The 24,222-nt window shown below is 46.9% G+C and overlaps 1 protein-coding gene across 1 annotated transcript in view; it reads right to left on the bottom strand.

Moving 5' to 3' along the window:
• The window catches only part of SRRM4 (serine/arginine repetitive matrix 4), a 195,146-nt gene that overhangs the window by 16,573 nt on the left and 154,351 nt on the right, over window positions 1-24,222 (bottom strand). Inside the window, exons 6-8 of the mRNA XM_084820367.1 lie at window positions 23,738-23,788; window positions 14,873-14,971; window positions 10,325-10,487 (exon numbers count right to left, since the gene is read on the bottom strand). Of these exons, the coding sequence (XP_084676493.1) occupies window positions 10,325-10,487; window positions 14,873-14,971; window positions 23,738-23,788 (313 nt within the window). The remainder of the gene's footprint in view (window positions 1-10,324; window positions 10,488-14,872; window positions 14,972-23,737; window positions 23,789-24,222) is intronic.

Raw genomic sequence — 24,222 nt, 5'->3', positions numbered from 1 at the left:
GAAATTCTCTGACAATTTCTCACAGGTAGGCCCCACCATTGGCAAAGGTTGGAGCCAACTACAACTTCGTTATTTTTTTCTAAGGTTTTTTTGTTTTTTGGCACTGCCAACTGCAAGTGGGAACAGCACCAAGTGCACAGACAACCTGTCCCCCATTTTGCATCTGCCACAATACCCTATACCTACCATCTTTCCAGGGCATTTGTGATGCAGGGGGAGGAAATGCAGCCACCACAAAAAATGACGGAGAAGAAAATTTGGCGCAAATTCTCAAAGCGGCCTTTTATTTCTAGGGTGGGCGGGGTAAGAAAAGAAGAATCTCTGGACTTTTCTGAGGAAAATGTCCTCTGAGAATTTTTGGCTCAGCTCTAGTTGCCATTCTTCAGGGTTCAGCACCTTCCCCAGGCCAGGGTCTTCAATGTTAAATTTATGAGGGGTGACGGTGAATACATCTTGTCTCTAATGCAGGTACTGATAATGACATTCCTTCCCTGCAAGCCCTGTAGTGGGTGTGAGGGGGACAGTGTCGCATACAGCTGCAGTGAACAGGTGCATTAGTGCTGTGCCAGAATCTGACCTCCAATTTACTGAAAGTTTTCTTCTACTATGAAAGAGACCTCCTTTTTTCTACATCTTTCTCAGGGCATTTTATAACTGTATTTGGAATTCCTTTTGGTGGTGTTTTTGACCTTACCTAATGACTGTAAGGTGGCTGAAGGTGCTGTGAGTCTTTTTTTCTTACACATCTCTCCATTGCACTTCCTGAGCTGAAAAAGCCCTATGGGAGGAATTACCTCACGATGTCTTCCTCTGGGCTTTAATTGAAGTGTGGGAAGCCGAGGAGGCTACAGGCTGCCCGAGACACGATTGTACAACGAAAGACAGGACACTCGCACACAATCCTTGGGCACATCATAAGTAAGCTAAGTATGAGAAACCCAAACCGAACCCATGAGAATTTCTCGGAAATTTCCTTCTTTGAATTTCTTTTTGAAAGGAATTTCTTTTCTATCAAATTGCATGAGAATGGTAGAAAAATATGTGGGAGAAATTTTCGGCACAGCACTCCTAAATACCTCCAGCTGAAGAACAGCCCTGAATTCTGGATGAATTCTGCTAAAATCATTTGAGCTGGTAAGTTGTAACTAAATCCTATCACATTCCGTTGGCTTAAATAGGACGCCCGACTCTGCTCATGACTGCTGGATTGTACCTTCTGCGTGCGCATGTCTGCGCTTCATCACGAGCCCAGAAAAACCATGAAATGTGCTACTAGCTTCAGAAATTTATTGGAATTTAATAACAACTGCTAACTGCTTAACTCTTCCAGCTGCGAAGATAAGATACAGGGGCCTTCCAATGTGCCCACCACGGACAGCTCTCTTGGTGCCTACTTATTAATTTCATGGTGGGTGCTCATTTTCTTACAGCCTTGCTTAGTTTTTTATCTCCCTGTTTGCCCGACAGGAAAATACTGCTGTTGCCACTGCAGTCTTGCTATGTGGGGGTGTGGGTACAGTGAGATACAGAACAGTCCTGGGGGGCGGGGGGATTTAAACTAACTGTGTAGCTGCGAAACAGTAAGTGCCACTGAACTCAGCGGGGACTTGAAGTCTGCCTAAAAAATGTTTGGGATCAGGCTGTTATTAAGTCTGGCTGGGTCAAAACATGATTTCATCAAGGCAGGAGAAGGAAAAAGAAAAAAAAGGGGGGGGGGAAGATAGAGAAAAGAACAGCTTTCACTTACACCTCAGGCTTTAATTTTCACTGAATGCTTAGCTCAAGAGGCAGCATAGCCCTAATAGGTTACAAAAGTATAATCGCAACGAGTTTTCCAATTAAATTGAACAAGCCTGTTAACTGTGCTTCAAATGGCCCCTCGGAGAGAAGTGGCTATCAATTTTCTGAACCATATGGAACCAGCAATCTTGCAGTACCCTGAAAACTCTAGCTTCTAATGGGGGGGGGGTGTTTTTTGTGTTTTAAGCTCTTACTTCAAAGTTAAGATTTCCTTATTCTCTGATGAAGTGCTTGGCAGCATAACAAGTAGAGATCTGCGACAGATTTTCTGCATAAAGTCACAGAGTCTTTTCTCTTTCCCATTTAGGCCAGTCACATATCATCCTGCCCCCTGCCCCCCAATACCTCCCTCTAACACACAACATCGGCACACACAGCCTAGCAATTGATGGATGCCCAAAGTGGCCTGGAGCTGGCAAAGTGTCTCCCCTACCTGCTTGCCTGGCTGTGGGCTTACCTGGGGGTCTGGGAAGCCACCAGCCATTTCCACAGTATGCCAGAGCGATGCTACATCAGGTGTTTCGGGGCATTGTGGGAAAGTCGAAATCAGTGGAGGCTGGTGGCTCCGATTTCAGTGGGGCTGTGAAACCATTCTGAGTTTCCGCCAGAACCAGCCAGAACTCTAAGGTGCGGAACCTTGTCCCCAAAATAGTTTTAGCACCTTGGATAGCTCCTTGAGAGTTATGACTGGTTCTGACTGAAACCAAGAATAGATACACAGCCCCACTGAAGTTGGAGCCACCAGCCTCCGCTGGTCAAAATAGTGGGTGTTTCTCAGCTACCACTGATGTCATCACATAAGCCCAGAACTAGGGGACTGTGTGGGCAGCAGGGCCATATGTCAGCACCAGTGGGCCCTTCCAGGATGATGGGCCACCAGTATTTGCCCAGGAACGACTGGTGCTGCTTCCACCCCACCAATACTTCACTTGCACTGCTCAGTCTGCTGAAAGTACACAACTTCATCTGTTCTTGTGCATGAACAGAAGTAAACAAAAGAGACTACAGAGAAGTTGGAATATTCATGAACATTCTATGACACCTCAACTGCAGAAGCAATGGCTAGCAACGACCTGTGTCATAATACAGTGCATCCCCTTCTGGCGCCACTGGTTGGTTGCACATGACTTGTTGTTGAGCACAAACTAGAGCTGGATCGAGGCCATGAAAGCAATACAAGCTAAATGATTGCTACACAAATGTAAAATAGTACATTTAAAAGATATCAAGAGCATCAACGTATTAGAATAATTCTCATTTATCCCCCAACCCCTACAGGATTTTCCAAACTGAAAAGTCTGCTGTAACTCCTGGAGGTTGTTTAGATTTTGACCACCCTTGGAAGGACAAGAGCCCCAAAGCTGGGGAGTAGCTAGTGAGAGAAGTTGTGGGCAAAAGGTAGATTGGGAGCTACTGGTCGATCTCTGGGTGATTTGCAGAGGATCACCAACAGTTCCTGACTCCAATTGTTTAAGTGCATCAACAACAAAAGGTTCCCCTCCCACTCTGAATTAGGCTGTTGAGATGGGAGAAAGCTTGGGGTGACAACTAGGAGTGGATTGTTGGGTGATAAGACGGTGAGCTCAGTTCTCATATTAAAAACAAATTCCTGGGGTGAAAAGTTGCTCATAGGCTTCTTTGCTCCTTATGTCTATGAGTATGTCTACTCCCCACTGCCAGGATTTGCACGGTACCTCTGGTTGGTGGCCCTTGGACTTCTAGTGAAAAACAAAGTGCTTCCCACAGGTCTGAATTCTGGCCACCCTGACCTAGAGAATGCTTCTTCATCGTGTAGGAATTATTGCACAAGCGGTGTGCTTAAAAGGGATCCTCATGGCTTAGCTTAGAGCCCTAGTTAGGTGGTATTATTATTGTCACGTTCCTTCGTCCTCTCCCTTCGCAATCAACACTCTCCAAGATACCAGGCTTCAGGCTCACTACTTTATTAGTTAATGACCAGGTTCCTTACAAATGCAAATTCTAGGAAATTCTCAGGCTACATAGGAAAAAGCTACTCCACACAATTACGAATATCAATAGAGGTGCTGAAGTGGAAGTTAGAGAAGTTGCTGGCCAGATTCGCTTAGGGGGGCTGCCCCTCCTTTACAGTGGCTCCCTCCTATGTAGGCTTTCACACATAGCCAACCTGGAGAAGCATCTGAGCTCTGCCTCTAACTCTTCCCGCTTCACTCTGTGATGGACCCTAGCATCCCTCAAGTCACGCCCCTCACTCTCCTCCTCCAGAGACCTGGGTTCTTGTGGAGGAGGAAAGGGGGGCATTCAGGCTGAGCCATCCGTGAGCCAAGGTCTTGGGAAGAAGGCCTTGCCATATCTGAGCTCACTAGGGAAGGAGCCTCCCCCTGTTCTGGCTGTTCCCATTCTGAATCTGAGCTGCTAGCTATCTCCACACGCTCAGATTCATTCCTGACTACTACTAGTAGTAGTAGTAGTACAGGTCAAATTTTGGATTGAGCCAAGGCACTGGTTCCACCCACTCCCAGATGATCAAGAGATGGGCAAAGGGACACTTGAACCTCTTCCTCTCCGGTATGAACAGCAACATTGGCTATGGGCCAGCCCTCCGCTTCTTATCCACAGGGCTGGAACCAAGGTTCGGCATGGTTGGGCACCTGCTGAGGGCCCGCATCCCAGCAGGGGCCCTCTGACAAGAGCCCCCTGGACTTGCTGCTCCTCTTCACCACTGCAACCTGCTGGACCACCTGCCTCTTGCTCTGGCCCAGACAACATTGGTAGTGGTGGTGGTGAGAAGTCGATGCCAGGCCCTAATTCTCCCTGGCTATCTGCCTGTCGAGCGAGCAAGTGGCAGCCATGATGAGAAAGGAGGAAGAGCAAGAGCAGCCGGTGACAATGGCAGTGAGAATGTAGATCCACTGAGGGAGGGGATCCGTTGAGGGAGTCTTGCCCTCAAGGGCCAGAACCTTCAAGGGCAAGAACGTGAGGGCCCTCAAAATGGCAGTGAGAACGTAGATTCACTGAGGGAGGGGCCCCGTTGACGGTGACTTGCCCACAGGCCCTCAGAAACCTGGAGCTGGCACTGTGCAGAAGGACTTTATTTATTTATTTATTTATTACAATTATATCCCACCTTTCTTCCATCATGGGACTCAAGGTGGCTACATGTGGTTCCCTGGTGGTCTCCCCTCCATGCACTGACCAGATCTAAACCTGCTTAGCTTCAGCAAGGTAGCTGCCTCAGGTGCCTTCAGACCATGTCTTGGGACTTGACTTTGGCTGACTGTACATAAGGACTTGACTTTGACTGGATCATGCCCCTATGCGATTATCTCAATTTTTAAAAAAATGTTTCCTTGGTAAGGAGGAGATGGCACAACTAACACAAAAATTAAATAATGAATTTGGGTAAAAATAATGAGAAAAACTGGCAAATGAAGTAGAAGACTTTGACATAATAACTCAGGGTGTCTTGTTCAAGGGCCCTCAAAAACCTGGAGCTGGCATTTATCCACCTCAGCCACTCATTCTTTCTCACGCCCCACCCTGTGTAAACAGAAACAGGGGGCCTGTTGCGGTTTGCTTCTTACATCCTTCCCTTCCTGAGTCCCCATCCATGAGCCAAAATGAGAGAAAGAGCGGAGGAAGGTTGGGAGAAAATTCTACCCAAACTTCTGCTGCTTCTTACACTCGGCAGGAAGGGGTGTCTTGATTCACACTGTAGAAAGTGGATGAGATACATGGTGGTGGTGGTGATGAGTGTGCGTGTGTTAAGACAGGGACTACAAAAAAGGGCCAGTGCTTAGAGATTTTGATAGGACATGTTTTTTTTTTCCTTTCTATGGTTGCCAACTTTCACATTGACACTGCTCCTGTGCTTTTATTAGGAGCCTGACATGCAGAAATTAAGCAGGGGAAAGGCGTGCCCCCCCCCCCCGCAACTCCCTGCAGCATGGAAATAAAGTGATTGGGAATGCTTCAGCTGCTTCATTTATGTGAATTAGGCTAATGTTAAAGGCACAGCAGCAGGGTCAGCAAAAAAGTTGGCAACCCTCTTTCTAGGGCCACAGCTGTCCTTGAGTGATCCCTAGAGCTGAGCCTCCCCACCCCAGCAGCTCAAATTTAACAGTATTTTTTTTAATTAACTGCTAATTAGTGCCTTTGCTAGCAGACTCACCAGAAGATGTCTTGATTTGATTTTGCAAACTGTGGAATAATAATACTTAACACCAAGTTCTGCCTTAAAATATGGCAACTTCAGCTCTATTTGTGGTTTCACTTTTAGGGTACAGTCAGGAAAAGGGCTGCCAAGATTCCCTTGCATTGGTTGCTAAAATTACTGTCTGTCACGTTTTAGCCTCAGGGATCTCCAGAAGTGCTTGAGGATAGATCTAGTTCCTAGAGTGGATGCATGTTAATGCACGTCCATGAATGCTTAGGCACAGGGCCGGCCCTACCATGAGGCAGACTGAGACTGTCACCTCAGGCAGCAGATTTTGGGTATCATAAATGGGCAGCGAATTATTTACTTTGTTAGTATTGCATGTCTACGGCCAGGGATGAGGAGATGTGCTTGAAAATTGCTGTTCACCAACAGTCCCCATCCAACTTTATGGAGCTTGAGCAATTTGCCAAGAAGAATGGGCAAAAATTGCAGGATCCAGATGCTCAAAGCTGGTAGAGACTTTCCCCAAAAGAGTCACAGTTGCAATTGCTGCCGAAGGTGCTTCTGCCAAGTCTGGACTCAGGGGGGCAAATACCTATGCAACCAACAAATGCCAGTTTGTTTTTGTTTAATTAACTTTTGTGCCACAATAACAATATTTAGCACCTTTAAAGTGTTCCGTAAGTTGTGTAAATCAAATGGTACAAATGCCAATTAAATCCATTTTAATTCCAGGCTGTAACACCACAAAATGAGGAAAAGTCAAAGGGGGCAGGGGGATACTTAGGCAAGGCACTGTACAAGATCACAAAGCACAAGAAATTGGGGAATAAAAAATTGTCAGTAGAGGTAGAGATAAAATCAGTTTTGCAGCGTGGCTCAAAATGACATGTAAACAGAGGGTGACAATTCAGAACTTTAGAAGTGCAGATTTTTAAAAGCCTGGGAGAATTTAAAAAAGGCTTCACGTGGGGCCGAAATAACCATAACATAGGGGCCAGGAGAGTCTCTTTGGAGAAGGCGTTTTACACCTAGGGTGCCATCATGAAGAAGGCCCTTTCCCTGGTAGGCACTGGCTTTAATCTGTAACGTGTGGGGGTGCCTGGAGCGGGGCCTCTGAAGAGGCTCTCAAAGTTCAGGTAGGTATATGAGGGAGAAGGGGATCTTTGGGGAGACATATGTGGAAGGAGGTTAGGCTGAAAGAGAGTGACTGGCTCAGTGAGCATCAAGACTGAGCAGGAATTTGAACCCAAGTCCCTTCAGTCATAGCCCAACACTCTAACCCAGTGGTAGGCAATCTTTTGGCCCTGTGGGAACATGTGGACATTTGAGAAATTGTCCTGGGCGCAACCATAAAATGGCTGCCATGGGGGGGCCTGGCTAGTCACAAAGGGCACGTCTACTGCCCAGAGGCTTCATGGGAAATAAAGATGGCGGCAGCTAGAGGTTCCCACTTTGCTTTGAAGCAGTCTCAGCTGCCAGTAGAAAAATATTTTTTACATAAAAAATGGGAGGAGTAGGCTGGAGTAGGTTGGCACCAATGAAAGTGTCTGGGGGCATATTGCTGCCCACAGGCACCATGTTGCCTACCCGTGCTCTAACCACTACACCACTCTGGCTCTATTATAGATGTCAACCGTTCAAAGTGAGCCACACACCAGCTGCATCACATAAAATGGAAGGCCATGCTTGGTGTGCGTGCAACAGGGTTCAAACCAGTAGAACAAACACCTGCCTTGAAAGCCGCACAGGACAAGCCATTGAAGAGAAAATGGAGCCCACTGGGCAGAGCCTTTGTTGACATGTACATAGGAAGCTGCCTTAGACTGCTGGTCCATTGAGCCCAATATTGTCTTACTCTGACTGGCAGCTGCTATTGGAAGCTGGTGGCTCCGATTCTGGCAGGTCTGTGAATCCACTCCAGGTTTCAGTCTGAACCAGTCGGAACTCTAAAGGAGCTATCCAAGATGCTGAACCCTACCCCCAAATAGGTTCAGCACCTTGGATAGCTCCTTGAGAGTTCTGGCTGAAACCCAGAATGGATTCACGGCCCCATCAAAAGTGGAGCCGCCAGCCTCCCTTCCCATCACCTGCTATCAACCTGTTTCTTCTAACGGGAGATACTGGGAACTGAACCTGGGACCTTCTGTTGGCAGTGAGCTATGGCCCCTCCCCAAAACAAATGTGTACCTAAGCACAGACACATACACAGAGGGGTATTCTATGTATACAGGAACATCTTTGTTTTTCATCTGTTATATATATTCATTCATTTATATTCATTTATATTCATTTATTTACATTTCTCCGCAAGGGGAAAGATCCACCTGGCCCCATCCGTCAGCCAGAAGAAGAGCAGCTCCAAGGAGCTGGCTTCCCTCCCCCTTGCCGGAAATAGCGCTCTGCTTCAAGTGCCGAGTCACCCTCCGGCTGCAGAACCGAAGGCAAACACACTCTGACCCCTGACATCAGCCGGAGGCACAAGGGCTGCTGCGGCCAGTTGCAGCAGCATCTCTATCCGAGCAAGACCACCAGCAAGGGAAAATCAGGCTGGCCCAAAATGGATCGAAATGCCTGTGTCTACAATCCACCCCTTCGTTTCTGGCCACGTAAAGCTGATCTCAACCTTTCCTCTCCCCTGGTCTTGCCTTGTGTGTCTTGCCATTTCAGCCGATGTGCCCGAGAGCAGGGACATCTCCCCGTCCCCACCCCACCTCGCCCCTCTTTCCCTAAAAAATGTATGCGAGTCGCTTTGGGAGACAATATCTGCCTGAAAAGTGGGATAAAAATATGAATTAAAAAAAAATTGGGAGAGGAAGCCCTTTTTCTTCTCAAACCAACATGGGTAGGTGAGGTCAGGCATCTGCTGTGGGTTCCCGCCTGTAGCCCAGCAGGGGCCCACTGCAAGAGGCCCCCCAAGTTGCGCCTCCTCTTCCCCATTGCAACCTGCGTGTTCACCTGCCTCTCGCTCTGACCCAGACAGCGGTGGTGGTGAGAAGGAGGAGGAGGAGATGCCGCGGCCTGCTTGCTCCCTGGCTCTCTGCCTGCCAAGCAAGCAAGTAGTGGCAATGATGAGAAAAAGAGGACGGGGAGCAATCTCAGCTAGTGACCATGGCAGTGACAAGGAAGACTCACTGAGGGAGGGGGGCCAGTGAAGTGCCTTGCCCAAGGGCCCTCAAACATCTGGCACCAGCGCTGGCCACGACAGCTTTCCAGGCGCCCAGTTGAGCTATCAGGCGCATAACCATGAGTATAAAAAGGATTCCTAGAAAAGAGCAAGTACTGTCTCACTAGATAGGAAGCTAACATCGGGCAACACTTCCTCCGTTCGGCTTGGAGGCGTTGGAAGGGCACACGCGAGTGCTGGAAGTAGACTCGCCCGGGCATGCCTCAAGCGCAAGCCAGCGCCGCCTTCAGCTGACGGCGCATCTTGGTCCTCAGCCAGCGCTATATCTCTCCACGCATCGGAGAAGAATGCTTTGGGGACTTGGCTGTACATTTTCTCCTTCGATGCTCGCGCAGCATGTATTAGCATCCGTGAGAACAGCGAGCAGTGCACTGCTCAAAACGGGGCCTCTTAATTTGCAGTCGGTAAACATCCCTTCTCTTATCACACTTTTCCTCCCGCCACCTCACCCCTGCAACTGCACTCACACCCTGTTAGATATTAATGTTGCCTTTTATAGGTTTAATCTTTCATGCCTCCGAGGACAGAACGACTGGGTGCAGAAGACAGCCGAGAGGGAACTCATCCGTTGAGCAGTAGGGGTACATAACAGACACATCTCTGTAAAATATCATTGCTGGAGGCCACTGTTTTGGTAAATGTCTTCTCTTTATTATTCATGGGCTAAAGCCTAAGCAATAACTCCTAGGGATGTCGGAGAAATCAACAACGGATTCATATGAGACTGGATTTCTGTGAATCCAGCCAGAAGATTCCTCAGTGGCCCGTCTTTTTCTGAATTGCACAGATTCCACAGACTTGCAGACCGTTTTTAAAAAATCCTTTGGGGTGTTTTGTGCAAATGCACACTAATGTGCATTTGCAAACGAATGAAATTCTCATACAAAAAATATGATTCTGTCAATGAGCAGATGACGGAACAGAAGATGCCTGACATTCCACGAAACACAGATAGAGTGGATTTAACAAGATCCATACATCCCTAATCTCTCCACCCAATCCCCACCCTTTCTTCCCCACCACCACCCCATATGTACGTTTTCAATACATCAGAGAGTCACACCGTTAATAATGTATACAGCTTTTAAACTGACTTCAGCCTAACACGACTGTAATTGAGTCATAAAAATTTCATACGGATTCTTTGGGCCCTAAACAGAGCAAAAAAGCGGACTGGGGGGGTGGCTGGGAATACTTACAACTCCTGTGGTGGGGAGAAAGCTGTTGTTCTGGAGGGCGCAACCAAGGAATGGGGTGGCCGTCACCTCTGTGGCATGGTTTGGCTTTCGAGCACTCTTTGAAGATTTCCGGGTCCGCTTCCATCTAACTTTACGGTCTTCCTCCCGTGAACTGGCTCTAGGCCTGTAGGAAGAATCGTACAATACCAAGTCATGACTCACCTTTTGTTAGAAGGCTGAGTTGGACAACTCGCTTTCCTCCATTATAACTTGAAATTGGGGGGGGGGGATAGGTTCTATGACCTATACTCAAAAATTGTCTGAGAGGATTGCTCTCAAACTTAGCATTGTAGGAGAGATTGGTTTGCGGATGGTCCGTGCCAATTTTGAGGTAGAAAGGATGAGAAATGGCTTCATTATAAGACTTTAAAGGTGCAATTCTATGCATGTTTGGACAGGAAAAATCCTACAACTCCCAGCATTCTCCAGCCAACCATGCTGCGTGGGGAATGCTGGGAGTTGTAGGACTTTTTTTCTGTCTAAACATGCATAGGTTTGCACCCTACAGTTTGATGAATGACCTCCAGCAGTTTGGCAGGTTTTGTCAGTTTTTCCCCCTACAGAATTTGCTGGGGTTAAATTTATTGACCCATTTTTCCATTCGTACTGTGTCTTCCAGGGAGCTGTTTGTTGTGTCGGATCAGGGGGAAGATGGTCTAGTAGTATGTGCTTTGCCCTAATAGTAGAATAACATGTGTGTAGTTTTTCTTTAAAATGTGATTTTTTCCCCCTGGCCTTATGGGAGATCATAAGGTTTGTTTTGCCTATGCCCAGGTTATGTTGGCCAGGAGGGAGGAGGTAGAGAATGGGAGGTGGGGTACATGGGCCCCATTTATCTACTCTCCCCAAGAGAGAAGATTTCGGAAGATATCTGAAACTGCTCCCACCCCTCAGGGAAGGAGAAATGTCTTGAAAAGAAAGGCTAAATATAAAACAGTTATCTTGAGGAAATTATCTTGAGGAAAGATGTATTATGGAACTCCGTGCTACTGGAAAAATAGGAGCTGCAGTGTTAATTCTACTTTAGTAAACATATAGGTCCCCTTCATGGATCACTGCCTTGTTGTGGCGAAGGGGCTTGCGTAACTCAGTGAAGCCATAAGCTATGCCGTGCAGGGCCACCCAAGACGGACAGGTCATGGCAGAGAGTTCTGACAAAATGTGGTCCACTGGAGAAGGAAATGGCAACCCACTCCAGTATTCTTGCCAAGAAAACCCCATGGAACGTATCACAAGGCTATAAGATATGACGCTGGAAGATGAGCCCCTCAGGTCGGAAGGTGTCCAATATGCTACTGGGGAAGAGCAGAGGGTATTTCCAAGTAGCGCCAGAAAGAGTGAAGCGGCTGGGCCAAAGCCGAAAGGACACTCAGCTGTGGATGTGTCTGGTGGTGAAAAGAAAATCCGATGCTGTAAAGAACAATATTGTTTAGGAACTTGAGCACGCTCCAGGAGAGAGCGCAGGACAGGAAGGCCTGGCGTGCTGTGGTCCATGGGGTCACGAAGAGTCGGACACGACTGAACGACTGAACAACAACAACAACAACAAACATATAGGTGCTTTATGTTGCTGTTAGTGCAAGGGTAGAGAACCAAACTGGGGCTGGGCGCTGGGGGCCCTTAAAAAATTTAAGAAACCAGAAGGAGACGAGCATCCAAAGTAAATCACAAAGAAGAGAAACAGGTTCTCAGGATGCAAAAAAAGAAGAAAACAAAGAAAAATTATTATAGGAAGCCCAAGGTGTTTTGGCCTTTTCCTTATTTTTAGGCCTTCTTCAGTGGGTAGAAAAAAAGTCTGCACAGTTTTTTCAGCAAAAGATCATCTCCTGTGCCAATCTATTGGCAACTCATCAGTAGATTAGGCTCCCTATAAGAAATCCCTGAGAACCTGTTTCCTTTTTAAAATTTAACACATTTTGAAATCCAGCTTCCTGAGTTTTCCTTAATGCAGCCACTCTCTAGGGCTGTATATGGAACAATATTTCTTTATTGAAACTCTTCTGGATGGAGAAACAGAAAGTAGTGTGCCTTCTTACAAGATAATCCCTTTTAAGAACTACAGATTCCAAAGTTCTTTAGTTCATACTGGCATTTTCTGTGTACTTGCAAGGAGGCATTTCTGCTGCTAAATTTACAGGCCCCAGAAGGCCTGAAAAGAAAGCCCTCAAAATTTACAGACCAGAAAAGAAGAAAAAACGAACACACACATTTTTGCCCGGAAGATATGTGAGTAAATAAGTTATCCTTAATTTACAAGTTTATAAGCCTATCAGAGATTTATGCAACTGGGAATTTGTGATAAAAAATATTTCAGAATTCTGGACATTTATAGAATAGTGCTAAATTTCCTGAAATAATAACCAGGAGCTCATATTGAAATACGTGCGTGTGTGTACGTGTTGTAAAAATGTATGATAAAGTGCCTCTGTATGAATTCTTAGCCTTCTAAAAGGCATTGAAAGCCAAGACAGACATTACTTTAAAGTCTTTAACAAGCTGCTACAGATGTTTTCATTTTTATTTTAGAGTAGGGGCATGACCCCTCATTTGGATCAATACTCTAGCATGTGGGGGTAGGGGGGCTTCAACCCTCCGCCCCCACTATGGGCCTGATCCAAATTGCCCCCCCCACACACCTGCAATTTCTATTGCAAAATATTGATCTATAAAGCAAATGGGTCACTACTTTGCAATAGAAATTGCAGGCATCACCCCCCCCTCGCCCTGATCTGGATCAGGATTAAAGGGGGGGGTAAGGGTTAAAGCTCCCCTACCCCCCATGATAGAGTCCCAATCCCGACTGGGGCTCCTGTGTCTACTCTAGAGTAAAAAAAGAAAAAAGAAAAGAAAAAAGATGTGGCTGCTAAAAATGTCTTTAAAGTAATTGGCCCTGATTTTTTACGATGCTTCTTCCTTGCTTTTTCCACCTAGTTTCTCATTTTCCATTTCAGGTTTGCCTGATCAGAGAGTTTTGCACATAGCCTTGTCAAAATATAATCAAAGTCAGCTAACAAAACATCTTTTGATTTAACACATCGTGTTAAGGGCTTTCCATGTTTGCTCAAGCACCAAAATGCCGGTAAACTGCAGCTGCTAAGGGCCATGCCCTTAATAGATAAGTTATTTAAGATGCAATCCTACGCATGTTTAGACTGAACAAAAGTCCTACAAATTGTCCATTCCCCTGCCGCCCCCTTCGCATGGGAAGTTGTACCGAAGTGGAGGATGACATTGACAAGTTCTTTGACAAGTCCAGAATATGGTTCTGCTGAGCTGGACAAAGTAGAGAGAGGATGAAACTGACAAGCATATTGACAAGTGGGGAATACGCCTTTGCGGAGCAATTTAGTGGGCAGGCTGTGCACACTTGCGCAATATCGCCAATTAATTTTTTTTAAAAAAAATAATGGCACGATTTGCACAAATTTCAAGACCCCTCCCCAATTTGTGCAAAAGGTTGACACTGAAAAAAATGTGCAAAATATTTCCGGAATCGTGTTTCTGGAATACAGTCTGTCGCTGCTTACTAGAATGGAAATGCTGCGGAATCCCATCAGGCTTAAATGGAACCGAGTTCCCAAAGTGACACATCCCTGCATTCAAGTCTGTGTTCAGTCTGGAAGGTGCAAACTGGGTAAATCCTGATCAAAAATGAACTGAAATGAATTTTTCATACATCCCTAAGTGGAACTTGTGCACATTTTAATATGGAGACTACGGAAGAGGGATGAATAACTATTCCTGGTCTGTGACACTTATGCACGCATTCACTCATAAATCTGTTCTCTCCTTTTCTGGTTTAATCTGCAGTTAACCCCCCCCCCCCCCGAAACAACTGCATGGCAGTGTGCATTTGAATACATATTTCTAAATGTATTTTCTCTCCAAATATTCGTTTCTACTTTCTCTCAATGTATGCATTTTGAAATGTGTTTTGATATTTTGGAGCCGGGAAGAACTACATCGAACATTGGGAAGTCAAAGAGCGGTGGATTACTGAAGGTCCAACCTGCACGTTACTCCGGCAAATGAGGATCAGGTCAGTTTGTGTCAGAGAATTCACAAACATCCAGTTCCTCGGGCGGGCGTCTCTGCCAGTGTTTGTGTAGGCTTAGTGGGTTTTGAGATTCCTAGCCTGTGGGTTTACATGCGTTTAGCAATGTGAACTAACATGGTATAAGCCCTTCACTGGGAACCCTGCGATAATTATGATTATGATGACAATTTCGTATGTTTATATCCTGCCTTTTCCTCTGAGGAGCCCAAGGTGGCATACATGATCTTCCTCCTCCTCTTCGTTTTATTCTCTCAACAACCCTGTGAGGTAGCTTAGGCAGAGAGTCAGTGACTGGCCCAAAGTCACCCAGTGATCTTCATGGCCAAATGGGGACTAGAATTGGGATCTCCTGAGTCCCAGTCCACTCTAACCACTATGCTACATTGGCGTTGAAAGGGATGTTTCCACACTGCTGACTTGCGATGGCGGAACCCAACCTGTGGGTTGATTACCTGCTTCCATAGCTCTCCGGGAGAGAATTGGTGCTCTCCGAGCCAGAGCGGCAGCGGCGATGACGGCGGTGTTGGGACTTTTGCAGTCGACTATGAGAGCTTTTGAAAAGGAAGAAGGAAAATGACATCACGTTAGTCTGCGGGAGTAAAGTGTCCCAAGGTCCAAGGGGCGATGGGACAAGTCGCTGGCACGAGTTGTCAACGGCAAACGTTAAATTCACAGAGGCTTTAAATCAGGGGTGTTGAACCCCTTTCATCCTGAGGGCCGAATTCCATATCTGATACGCTCTTGGCGGCTGCGTTCCAGCAGTGGGTGATGTCAGGAATGAATCTGAGCGTGTGGAGATGCCATTCAGATTGGGAATCAGAATGGGAACAGCCAGAACAGAGGGAGGTACCCTCCTTAGTTAGCCCAGATATGGTGAGACTTTCTTCCCAAGACCCTGACACACAGACAGCCCAGCCTGAACGGCTCCCCTGTTCCTCCACCTGAGAACTCAGGTTTCGGAGGGAGAGGAGGAGGAGGGTGAGGGTTGTGACTTGAGGGATGCTAGGCTCCGTCGCAGAGCAAAGTGGGAAAAGTTAGGGGCAGGGCTCAGACACTGCCAGGTTGGCTACTCGTGGAAGCCAACATAGGAGGGAGCCACCCCAAGGGAGCGGCATCCCTGCAAAGCAAGTCTGGCAGAGAATCATAGAGTCATAGAATAGTAGGGTTGGAAGGGGCCTACAAGACCATCGAGTCCAACCCCCTGCTCAGAGCAGGAATCCAAGTCAGAGCATCCCTGACAGGTGGCTGTCCAGCCTCGTCTTGAATGCCTCTGTGTGGGAGAGCCCACCACCTCCCTAGGCAATGGGTTCCATTGCTGTATTGCTCTAACTGCCAGGAAATTTTTCCCGATGTTCAGCCGAAATCTGGCTTCTGAAATCTGGGGTTGGGGGTTGGGGCTGGGGGGTCCAGGTTTGGGGGTTGGCGGTGCAAGGTTGGGGCTTGGGGGTTCTCGGTTGGGGTTGGTGGTTGAGTGGTCTGACTTTGGGGAGTCTGGCGTTGGGGGTTGGGGATTGTAGGGTTGGGGGGTTGTGTGTCCGGGATTGGGGGTTCTGGGGTTGTGGGTTGGTGGTTGTGGGTGTGCGGGTTTGGGATTGGGTTTTGGGTGTCTGGGGTCAGGGGTTTGTGGTAGGGGGTTGGGGGATCTGGGGTTGGGGGGGTCTGTGGTTGGCAGGTGGGGGTCTGGTGTTGGGGGATTGGGGGTCCAGGGGTTGGAAGAGGCCTATAAGACCATCAAGTCCAACCCCCTGCTCAATGCAGGAATCCAGGTCAGAGCATCCCTGACAGATGGCTGTCCAGCCTCATCTTGAATGCCTCCAGTGTGGGAGAGCCCTCCGCCTCCCTAGGTCATGGGTTCCGTTGTCGTATTGCTCTAACAGTCAGGAATTTTTTCCTGACGTTCAGCCGGAATCTGGCTTCCTGTCACTTCAGCCCATTATTCCGTGTCCTGCACTCTGGGATGATGGAGAGGAGATCCTGGCCTTCCTCTCTGGGACAACCTTTCAAGTACTTGAAGAGCATTCTTGAAGAAGTACTTGAAGGAGTTCATGCCCAGGCTGCTGGCAACTTCTCTAACTTCCAGTTCGTTGCTTCTCTTGATATTCGTAGATGTGTGGATTAGCCTGGTTCTATGTGGTGTGAGAGTTTCCTAGAATCGGCATTTGTAAAGAAGCTAGTCCGTAACTAACAAAGTAGTCTTAGGCTGAAACCTTGTTTCTTGGAGTGCACTGATTGTGAAGGGAGAGGATGAAGGAATGTGACAGGTGAGGCTGAAGACAAAAAGGGAAGGGCCAAAATATAAAAAAATGCCAGCATATTGTAGCTTAAAGCCATTCTTGCCAATAACTAAGCCTTGGGAGAGGCATTTCAACCTTTAAGAATGGTGGTGGTGGGGGAAACTGCACAAAAGCGGGAAGAACAAGCGATTGGTGGTCAGAGTAAATGGGGTGGGCCCAGGGAAAGGGGATAGAGCCACCTGCAGAACCCAAGAAGGCCAAATCTGGATCCCAGGAGGGCCAAATTTGGCCCCCGGGCCTTGGGTTCTGCACCCTTGCAAATTATTCCAATCATTTCTTCTTTTTCCAACATTCAAGCTGTGAGTGCTACACCCATGCAGAAAGGCGTATTAGGAGGAAACCGCAAAGTTTGCAGAATTTTTTAAAAAACCTTTAGGAAACAGCCCCTAAAGTGGGGGGAGACAAAATAGTCTAATGGGAACTGACCATGCTCAGTAGTGATGGACTGTTGGGAAAAACTTAGAAAACTGGGGTTGGGTGGAAAGGAGGAATGGAATAGAGTGGGAATCTTATGGGGAGGATTAAAAAGGCATTTTTCCCCCCCATAGCTTCAAAATTTCAAATTTTACATTTCTAGTCTTACATAAAACTCTTCCTATTATGTAGAAATTATTGGGGGGCGAGTAAAGGCTGGGTAGCAGCATTACCTTCAACATTTTATTCATCATTCTAATAGAAAACATTTCACAATTAAAAATTGTTCAATTTTTCCAATTTTGGGGGAATTCTATTTTTTTCCCAGGCTTTTGCATCCCTATTCGCTGCCATTGTTATTATCACAGTTGAATGTACAATGATTCCATGGGAACATAGAAATAAACACAGCATTACTGGGTAGAGCAAGGACAGGGAACCTCTTTCAGCCTCAGGGCCAATTTTGGAGAAGCTCCCAGGGGCTGTATTCCAGCAGGGGTGGGGCTAAAGACAAAGACGGGGGGCAAAGGCAAAAGAGGTGGGGCCAAAAATACAAAAAAAAAAAAAACCGGTATATTGTAGCTTAAAGCTAAGCCTTAGGAGAAGCATTTTTCTAGCTCTTAGGGAGGCAAAGTGATTTGGGCAATGCCTGGGGAATCTCAGAAACCAGAGGTGTTGCTATGTAAGATTTTCCATGGTCAGGGTTATGTGGGGAGCTTTCGTATCTTTCAGAACAAAGTATGCAAAATAGCAAACATTTTAAGATATGCAAAAGAAGAAAATCATGCTAACGTGCTAAATCAGAATAATGTATGCAGGCCACCAAATCCAGCTTTTCTCGACACAGAATTGGGGTCACTACTTCTTTATTCTCATTTCAGATGTCTTTGCATGGCTAGCAACCCAGCAGGAAAAGACTTCAGTGTTTAACTCTGCCATGAGAATCTTGGTTTAGCACACAGTAAGTACAGATTTGGTTGTTATTCTTTACTCCAGAATTTTTTAAAGCTCAATATTACTCTAGCAATCTTTAAACCCATGTTCCGGTACCTTACAATTAATTCATGCACATGCTAGCCTGAAGAGAATGAGCAGATATCTGTCAGGGATGCTGCAGTTGCCAAGAAGTTTCCTTCATTGACATGGGGACGGACTAGATGCCCTCTTAAGATCCTTTTCAACCCTAAAATTCTATGCTTAACGGAGTTTGGACATTTCTTGGATCAGTCTTCTTAGAGGCAGCTAGAGCTGGAACAGAGGCGTTTTGGAAGGCCTGTGTTTTAGCTCACAAATCATGCGGGCGCAACATTTATTTATTTATTTATTTATTGCATTTATACCCCGCCTTTTTTCCTCTTGCAAGGAACCCAAGGCGGCTTACATTATCCTCCTCCTCTCCATTTTATCCTCACAACAACAACCCTGTGAGGTGGGTTGGGCTGAGAGTCTGTGACTGGCCCAAAGTCACCCAGTGAGCTTCCATGGCCGAGTGGGGACTAGAACCCGGATCTCCCAGCTCCTAGCCCAACACTCTTGCCACTACACCACACTGGCTCTCATAGCACATCTGCATTCTGCAAAGCAAGAGATCATCAACCTGTGTGAAAACAGCAACTGGAAAAGATGCTTGAGATACAATCTTATGCATGTTTAAACAGAAGGTGTAAAATCCAATGCAGGTCTGACTTAGAGTAGACCCATTGAAATGAATGGGACTTAAGTTAGTCATGGCTAACTTAAGTCTCATTCATTTCAATGGGTCTACTCTAAGTAAGACCTGCATTGGATTTTTCACTCCAAAAGTCCTACAACTCCCACCAGGAGTTGTAGGACTTTTTGCTGTCTAAATATGCATAGGACTGTGCCCTTCCTTTACTAAGAGCTTATGGCATAAATATTATAAAAAAGCTCCTTGAAGGTCTCTAGCTTGATTGGGTGATTATTATCATTTTGAATTTTTTCCTCCACCCCATGCCACCCTTTTTACTTGTCCAAATACTAACAAATGTAGACTTAACTGGGGTGGGGCGGGGAGTGTGTTTTTGGAACGGATGGAGTGAGGACTAGGGATGTCAAAGAATTCCGCCACGGATCTCGGTGAGGCTGAATGCCAGTGCATTCGTCCCCCCGAAATCCGTGGCGGAACGAAGGCCCCACCCCCCCAATCCACGAAAGGCACGCGAAATGGAGCACTTACCTGCTGTTCTCCGCGCTGACTTGCGAATGGCGGCCGCCCTGCGGCCACCATTCGCTTCTTCATCATAGCCGTGATAGGCTACGTAAATATTTACGTAGCCTATCACGGCTAACGCAGGGACGCCTTTTGCATCCCTGCGGAGGCCGTGATAGGCTACGTAAGTATTTACGTAGCCTATCACGGCAAGCCAAAACCCCCCCCACAGCGTACGCAAATGGTGGCGGCTATGGTGGTCGCCATTTGCGTTCCCTATTTTTAGCCATTTTAGCCTACGTAAATATTTACGTAGGTTATTACGGCGAAAACAAGGGGAACGTAAATAGCGTAGTGGGCACTATTTGCGTTCCTTTTTCTTTTCGCCGTAATAGCGTATGTAAATATTTATGCAGGCTAAAACAGCGAAAAAAAGGGAACGCAAATGGCGGCCGCCGTAGCCGCCGCCATTTGTGTATGCTGTGTTTTTTTGTTTTTTTGTTTGTTTTTTTACCTGCAGGCTTTCCAGCGACCAGATGTCCGGCTGCGGGCGGAATCTCTGCGGAGCGGAGCCGGACGGATTAGGATTTTGGGGGGAGGTGCGGAGCGCCTCCCCACCACTGCGAATCACCCCATCAAAAAGGTAAGTGACTTTCGTACATCCCTAGTGAGGACACTTTTAGTTCCCTCACTTGCCTTCACTTTCCACCTGTCATAGATGACAGCTCTGGGACCTGATTTAATTGGGCCCATGGGCAGGCATTCATGTATTCACAGGTATAGACACACCACATTCACACAATACATCAGGGCTAGGAAACCTGTGGACTAACACTACCAACTCTAGCCATCAGTGATGCAGGTAGGTAATTTGAGACCCTGATAGTATTATGGGCCTCCTTTTAGATGGCCATGTGTAGTACTTCAGTTGTGAAGCGCACATCACCTGAAGGATCGTCTCCTCCCATATACATCTGCTGGACCCTATGATCTTTAGCAGACCCCGTCAAAGGAAGTGGGGTGGGTGGCTACAGGGAAGCCCCAAGGAAGGGAGTCCTGGCTAAGTCCTTGTCAGAAATGGATCATCCTTCCCCTTCGCAATCAACACTACAACAGACAAAGCTTCAGGCTGATACGACTTTATTTTTCTAGAGCCTAGTCCCTCTACAAATGCGGACTCAAGGAAGACTCTCAGGCTGCCCCCAGGCTCTAAACAACTTATCCACAATCTCTAAGCAGAGGAGACGAACCAGAGGGAGAGAAAGTTGCTGGCAGTTTGGGGGATGACCCTCACGGCCAAGCTGGCTTCGCAGTGAAGCCCCTCCGTTAGGGTGGCTCCCTCCTATGTTGGCTTCCAAGAGTGGCTATCCGGGTGGAGTGTCTGAGCCCTGACCCTAACTTTTCCCGCTTTGCTTTGCCTTGTGCCCTAATGTCTCTTAAGTCATGCCGTTCTTCTTCCTCCTCCTCCTCGGAAACTTGAGTTCTGACCATGGAGGGAGGGGGCAGGGACTCAGCCTGGGCCATCTGTTGGGATTTTCTCCCAGTGTCTTGGCTCACTAGGAAGGATCCCCTGGCTGGCTCACTAGGGAGGGTCCCTCCCCCGGCCTCTGATCTAGCTGCTGCTCCAACTCTGATTCAGAACTGGAGCTGTCAGATGTCTCAAGGCATTTAGACTCATCCCTGACAGTCCTCTGTGAGGCTTTCCAAGATGCTGAAGCAGCCGGAGAGGCTGTGAGGACAGAAGGGGGCAGGGGATGATAAAAGACAGCACATACGAGCCCCTCAGCCACTTCCTTACAGTAAGGTAAGAACTGAAGCCTTGCACCAGAGGAGTTTCTCCAAAATTCTCAACATCTCAATGAAAGAGACAGAAAAACAACTGTCTCTTTCGCAGGGAAACCAAGAGGTTGTGAGAGGGCAGGTAGGGATTTGGAACAGCAGTAGGTTATTCAGGAGCCATTCAGCTGTGCGTTTTCCCTTCATTAATGGTATATTCTGCTTATCCTCCGATATGTGCCTGCCCAGACCCTAAGATCATATTCAGGGGTCCTTTTCTGTGAGCCCCTGCCAAAGGGAGTGAGGCAGGTGGCAACCTGGAAGAGGGCCTTTTCTGCTGTGGCACCCTGGCTGTGGAATAAGCTCCCTAGGGAGGTTCGCCTGGCACCTACGTTGTACTCCTTCCGGTGCCAGGTGAAGACCTTTTTATTCTCCCAGTATTTTAGCATTTTAGCTTCCTAGTCTTTTAGCTCTGGTGTTTTAAATCTGTATTTTAAATCTCTGCATTGCTGCTAGGTTTTATTCTGGTTGTACTGTTATGTTGCGGTTTTAAGCGTTCATATTTTACATTGTTTTGTGCTGCGCTTTGTGCTTTTAATTGTTGTGAACCGCCCAGAGAGCTTCGGCTATTGGGAGGTATAGAAATGAAAGGAATGAATAAATAAAAAATACTGCGTTATTTGACTTTATGGTTTTAAGTTTTGTCTGATAAACTGCCCGGAGAACTTTGGCTAATGAGTGGGATGGAAATGTAATAAATAAATAAATAAAAATAAGAAGGAAGGATGCTGTGGGGAGGACCTGGACCACCATGCCAGCCCACGTTCTGATGCTGGGCCTGTTTGCTGCTGCCCCCATCTCCTCCTACTTTCTGCGTGGTCATCTGGGTCTAACTCCAGCTGGACCACTGCTAGCATTATCAATGGTCAAGTATGGTAGAAGCTGTATTCCAAAAACATCTGGAAGACCATGGCTTCCTCAGCCCTGGAATACAGATACATTTTATTTTTATTTACTTTATTTTTATTTATCCTACACATCAGCCCAAAAGGCTCCCAGGGTGGGTTACATGCAATCTATAAAAGTCAGATACATACTGACACACGTGCACAAATTAATGCAGACTGATGTGTGCACCACGTCCTCTCCACACACAGTAACAATGCTTAGCATTTCTATATAACACTTCTGAATGTTCAAAGCCCTTCATACACATGATGGGGGTTGGTTACAGAATCTGCTTCAACTAGATTCCGCCTCGGATTTAGCACTTCCGAATTTCTGGCACAGACTGAAACATGTCTGGGCAGAATCCATCTTTGGGTTGGATTCTGGAAGAGTATTTACAGAGTGTTTTTCTGGAGAATAGCAAGTTGCTAATATTTTAAAAGAAACGTTGATTTTATTTCAAACTGGAAAAAAGGGAGATTGAAAGAGGCTGCAGAACTGAAAATGCCTGGTGTGTGTGTGTGTGTGTGTGTGTGTGTGGTGGCAACAGAATAGCCCACTGTTGAAAAACCCTTTTGCCCCAAGAGTCTTCAGTGGTGGCTCATACAGCATTTCTACATGAGGCTGTTATTGCACAGTTGGGACAGGTCACTCACAGAAATTTATAGGCCCTTTACACAACATCGTCAACCTGCAGGGCAACTCCCACGCTTTCTGACCTTTATCCTGGTTTCAGAAAGATCGGGGATAATGCAGTAAAAAATGTCATTCCACTTTAATGGCCATGTGAAATTGCACAGTTCCGCTCTAACACAGCACCATCTAGTGGCTGTATAATGACACAAGTAGAACTTGCAGGCAAAGGAAGTCCTGGAAAAAAAGCCAGTGTCTGCCAGTGTAAGGAGCCGATCTTAGTCCTGCAAAGAATCTGGAATCAGAAGCCCCAGTAAGTTGTGGGATAAAAAAAAAACCCTGGTGTGGAGAAGTCCTTAGCCACCCTCCTCAAAGTTTTTCAGGGTTGCAACCTCTTCTTCCCACTGAATTCCATAGATTACACAATTGTGGGAAAGGGTTTTTAAAAAGAATTCCTGCTCTAAAGTAAATGGCACATCCTCAGATTACTTCCACGAATGTCCTGAAACCTGGATTTCCTACCAGAATTAAACTGGGGCAGCAGAACCCGTCAGATATTGGAATCCCTGCACAATTCCATTCCACTCATCCCTACAAAATAGATTATGTTGTTCTCATCTGGGGTGGGAATCTTGCAGCTACCACCACTATCCACAGCCGAGTTTGCTGCTGTGGTAGATCCCGAGGGAAAACAACCAGCAGTCAAACCGCAAAAATGGCCTAAGAAAGGCCAAATGGACCCTTTAGGCCACTGTTGTGCGGACCTGACTGGGGCAGGGGGCCCACGGAAAGCATCTTGCCCAAGGGCCCTCCAAAACCTGGAGCTGGCGCCCGTTGGAGGAGCTGCGGTGGGAAGGAGGGGACAGGGAAGTCCACCACCATCAGCGCAGTTGATCCAATGTAAATCTGGATCCATCCCCTCTCCTCGCTTTGCTCACATGGTAAGATGAGAAAGTGAGGCGTCTGTAGGAACAAGCTTGCACTTTATGTTAGTCAACACCCACTCACCACTTCACACCTAGAAATGCATGCGTGGTTTTGCCAAGGCTGATGGTGCATCCAGAGTGACTGCTTCTACTCACCGTTTCTTGTGTTTTCTTTCTTCCTTCCTTTTGCTTTTGGGGCTTGAGAAACTAAATAAGAAAGAGCCAATCAATGGGTAGATTGCCATTTCATCAGGGCATGCAAACCTATAGGACAGGGTAGGCAACCAGTATCCTCCCTCCTCCCCCCCGGTCACCTTTCTTAGTGCCCACTGAGGTGCCTACATGTTTTTTTTTTTCCAATTAACAATTTTTCTTACCAACAGCTGGGATGGCGTCAAGGCAAAATGAAGGCTTCCAGCTGGTGGAGACTGGCGGCTCCAATTTCGGTGGGGCTGTAGACCCATTCTGGGTTTCACTCAGAACCAGCCAGAACTCTAAAGGAGCTCTCCAGTGCTGAACCTACTTTGGGGATAGGGTTCGGAACCTTGGATACCTCCTTTAGAGTTCTGGCTGGTTCTGACTGAAAACTGGAGTGGATTTGCAGCCTCATTGAAATCGGAGCCACCAGCCTCCACTGCTCC

The sequence above is a fragment of the Heloderma suspectum genome, chromosome 13 (assembly GCF_057233095.1).
Source record: "Heloderma suspectum isolate Gila_16-S chromosome 13, 16-S_ref, whole genome shotgun sequence".
NCBI classification, from domain to species: domain Eukaryota; kingdom Metazoa; phylum Chordata; class Lepidosauria; order Squamata; family Helodermatidae; genus Heloderma; species Heloderma suspectum.
This window is presented reverse-complemented; position numbering and strand designations above follow the sequence as displayed.